This window comes from Penaeus monodon, chromosome 4, assembly GCF_015228065.2.
Source record: "Penaeus monodon isolate SGIC_2016 chromosome 4, NSTDA_Pmon_1, whole genome shotgun sequence".
Classification (NCBI taxonomy): domain Eukaryota; kingdom Metazoa; phylum Arthropoda; class Malacostraca; order Decapoda; family Penaeidae; genus Penaeus; species Penaeus monodon.
In genome coordinates, this window is record NC_051389.1 from 16,326,095 (window position 1) to 16,328,594 (window position 2,500).

The 2,500-nt window shown below is 42.2% G+C and overlaps 1 protein-coding gene across 1 annotated transcript in view; it reads right to left on the reverse strand.

Moving 5' to 3' along the window:
- The window catches only part of LOC119570508 (protein O-linked-mannose beta-1,2-N-acetylglucosaminyltransferase 1-like), a 19,003-nt gene that overhangs the window by 15,409 nt on the left and 1,094 nt on the right, over window positions 1-2,500 (reverse strand). The window contains exons 2-3 of the mRNA XM_037918217.1: window positions 2,179-2,239; window positions 688-787 (exon numbers count right to left, since the gene is read on the reverse strand). Coding sequence (XP_037774145.1) covers window positions 688-787; window positions 2,179-2,239 — 161 coding nt within the window. The remainder of the gene's footprint in view (window positions 1-687; window positions 788-2,178; window positions 2,240-2,500) is intronic.

Below are 2,500 nucleotides of genomic sequence, written 5' to 3' on the forward strand. Positions count from 1 at the left end.
AAAGTTAATGGGTGTGAAAGTAACAAATATAGAAGTGAGAAAAACAATAATACAAGTGATAACGAAAACAGTATAATATTTCGGCAACTACTATTGCAGTTATTATTGCAGCCAATGATGATAACGACACTTATGAGAATGATGATGGTAATAATAGCAATAATGATGATGATGATGATAATAATAATAATAATAATAATAATAATAATAATAATAATAATGATAATAATAATAATGATAATAATGATGATATTAATGATATTACTACTACTACTCCTGCTTCTACTACTACTACTACTAACAATAATGATAATAGTAACAATAATAATAATAATAAAAATAATCGAGATAACAATGATGATATTGACAAACTATCAATAATGACAATAATAATGATAATAATAATAATAATAATAATAATAATAATAATAATGATAATAATAATAATAATAATAATAATAATAATAATAATAACAACAACAACAGCAATAATTATAATCATAATAATATTGATAATAATAATAATGCCAACATCTATAATAATAATAATAATAATAATGACCATCACCACCACCATCATTAATCCAGTTCATGCAACATTGTACCAACAACCACAACATCACCAGTGCAAGCGAAAACCACTCTTAATAACACCCCCATAACAACACCAGCCATTACGTCACTCACCAGGAACGATGAGGTTGGAATATTCCTGCTTGGCTGATTCCCGATTCCCGATGAGCGCGTTGACGACGAACAAAAGAACGACGGTTGGGAGAATCACACGCTGGGGGAGGAGGGGGGGGAGGGGGGGGGTTGGAATGAGGGTTATTTGTTCGTTTGTTGCACTGGGTTTGCTTGTCTGTTTGTTTATTGGGAGTTTTTCTTCGCCCTGTTGTTTGGATTATGTATATTTATGTGTGTGTGTGTGTGTGTGTGTGTGTGTGTGTGTGTGTGTGTGTGTGTGTGTGTGTGTGTGTGTGTGTGTGTGTGTGTGTGTGTGTGTGTGAGTGTGTGTGCATGTATGTATCTATATATTTAGTTCTTCTGTGGTTTATTCAAATATTCACCAATTCATGATTTTGGGAACTTATCGTTCCTTTTATTTTGTTTTCGTGTTTTTTTTTTCTGAATAGCTCTACAAACACATGCAAGCGCGCATACATAGATACACACAGACACACACACTTAGATACACACACATAGATGCACACACACACACACACACCCACACACACACACGCGCGCGCGAGAGAGAGAGTGAGAGAGAGAGAGAGAGAGAGAGAGAGAGAGAGAGAGAGAGAGAGAGAGAGAGAGAGAGAGAGAGAGAGAGAGAGAGAGAGAGAGAGAGAGATAAACAGATAAACAGATAAACAGATAAACAGATAGACAGACAGACAGACAGACAGATGAGCAGACAGACAGGCAGACAGATGGGCAAACATACACACGGACGGCCGGACGGACGTGCGGACAGAAGACAGAAGACAGACAGACAGACAGACAGACAGACAGACAGACAAACAGACAGATAGACAGACGGACGGACAGACATACAGATAGACAGACATACCTACGGGCGGAATGACAAACAAACTGACGGAAAGACAGAAAGACAGACAGACATATAGACAGACAAACTGACAGACAAATAGTCAGACAGACAGACAGAAAGACCGACAGACAAACAGCCAGCCCAGCCAGACAAACAGACAGATAGCCAGCCAGACAGAAAAACAGCTAGCAAGACAGGCAGACAGACAGACACACAGCTAGCAACACACACAAACAACCAGTCAGCCGGACAGACAGACCGACAGACAAACAAAAAGGCAAACAGACAAAGGCAAACAGCCAGCCAGCCAGCCAGCCAGCCAGCCAGCTAGCCAGCCAGCCAGCCATCCAGCTAGCCAGCCAACCAGCCAACCAGCCAGCCAGCCAGCCAGCCAGCCAGCCAGCCAGCCAGCTAGCCAGCCAGCCAGCCAGCTAGCCAACCAGCCAGCCAGCCAGCCAGCCAGCCAGCCAGCCAGCCAACCATCCACCACCATCCATCCATCCACTCCAGCCACCAGCCAACCAGCCAGCCAGCCAGCCAGCCAGCCAGCCAGCCAGCCAGCCAGACAGACAGACAGACAGATCTTAGACAGATCTTACACACAAAGTTCTCGCGTGACTTACCTTGAGAAGCGGCCAAGACTTCCCAAACACTCGTCTGCGGATGTAGCTGAGGGCAGACATCCTGAGGGGAAGGAACGTGTAAAAAGGGTGATTATGATGATGATGGTGATGATGATGGTGGTGGTTATTGTGATGATGATGGTGGTGGTGGTGGTGATTATGATGATCATGGTGATGATGGTGGTGGTTTTTATTGTGATGGTGAGGATGGTGATGGTGGTGATAATGATAATGGTGATGATGATGAAGGTATTAGTGACGATGATGGTGGTGATGAGGATAATAGTAATGATAATGAGGAAGGTAGGAGTGATGATGATGG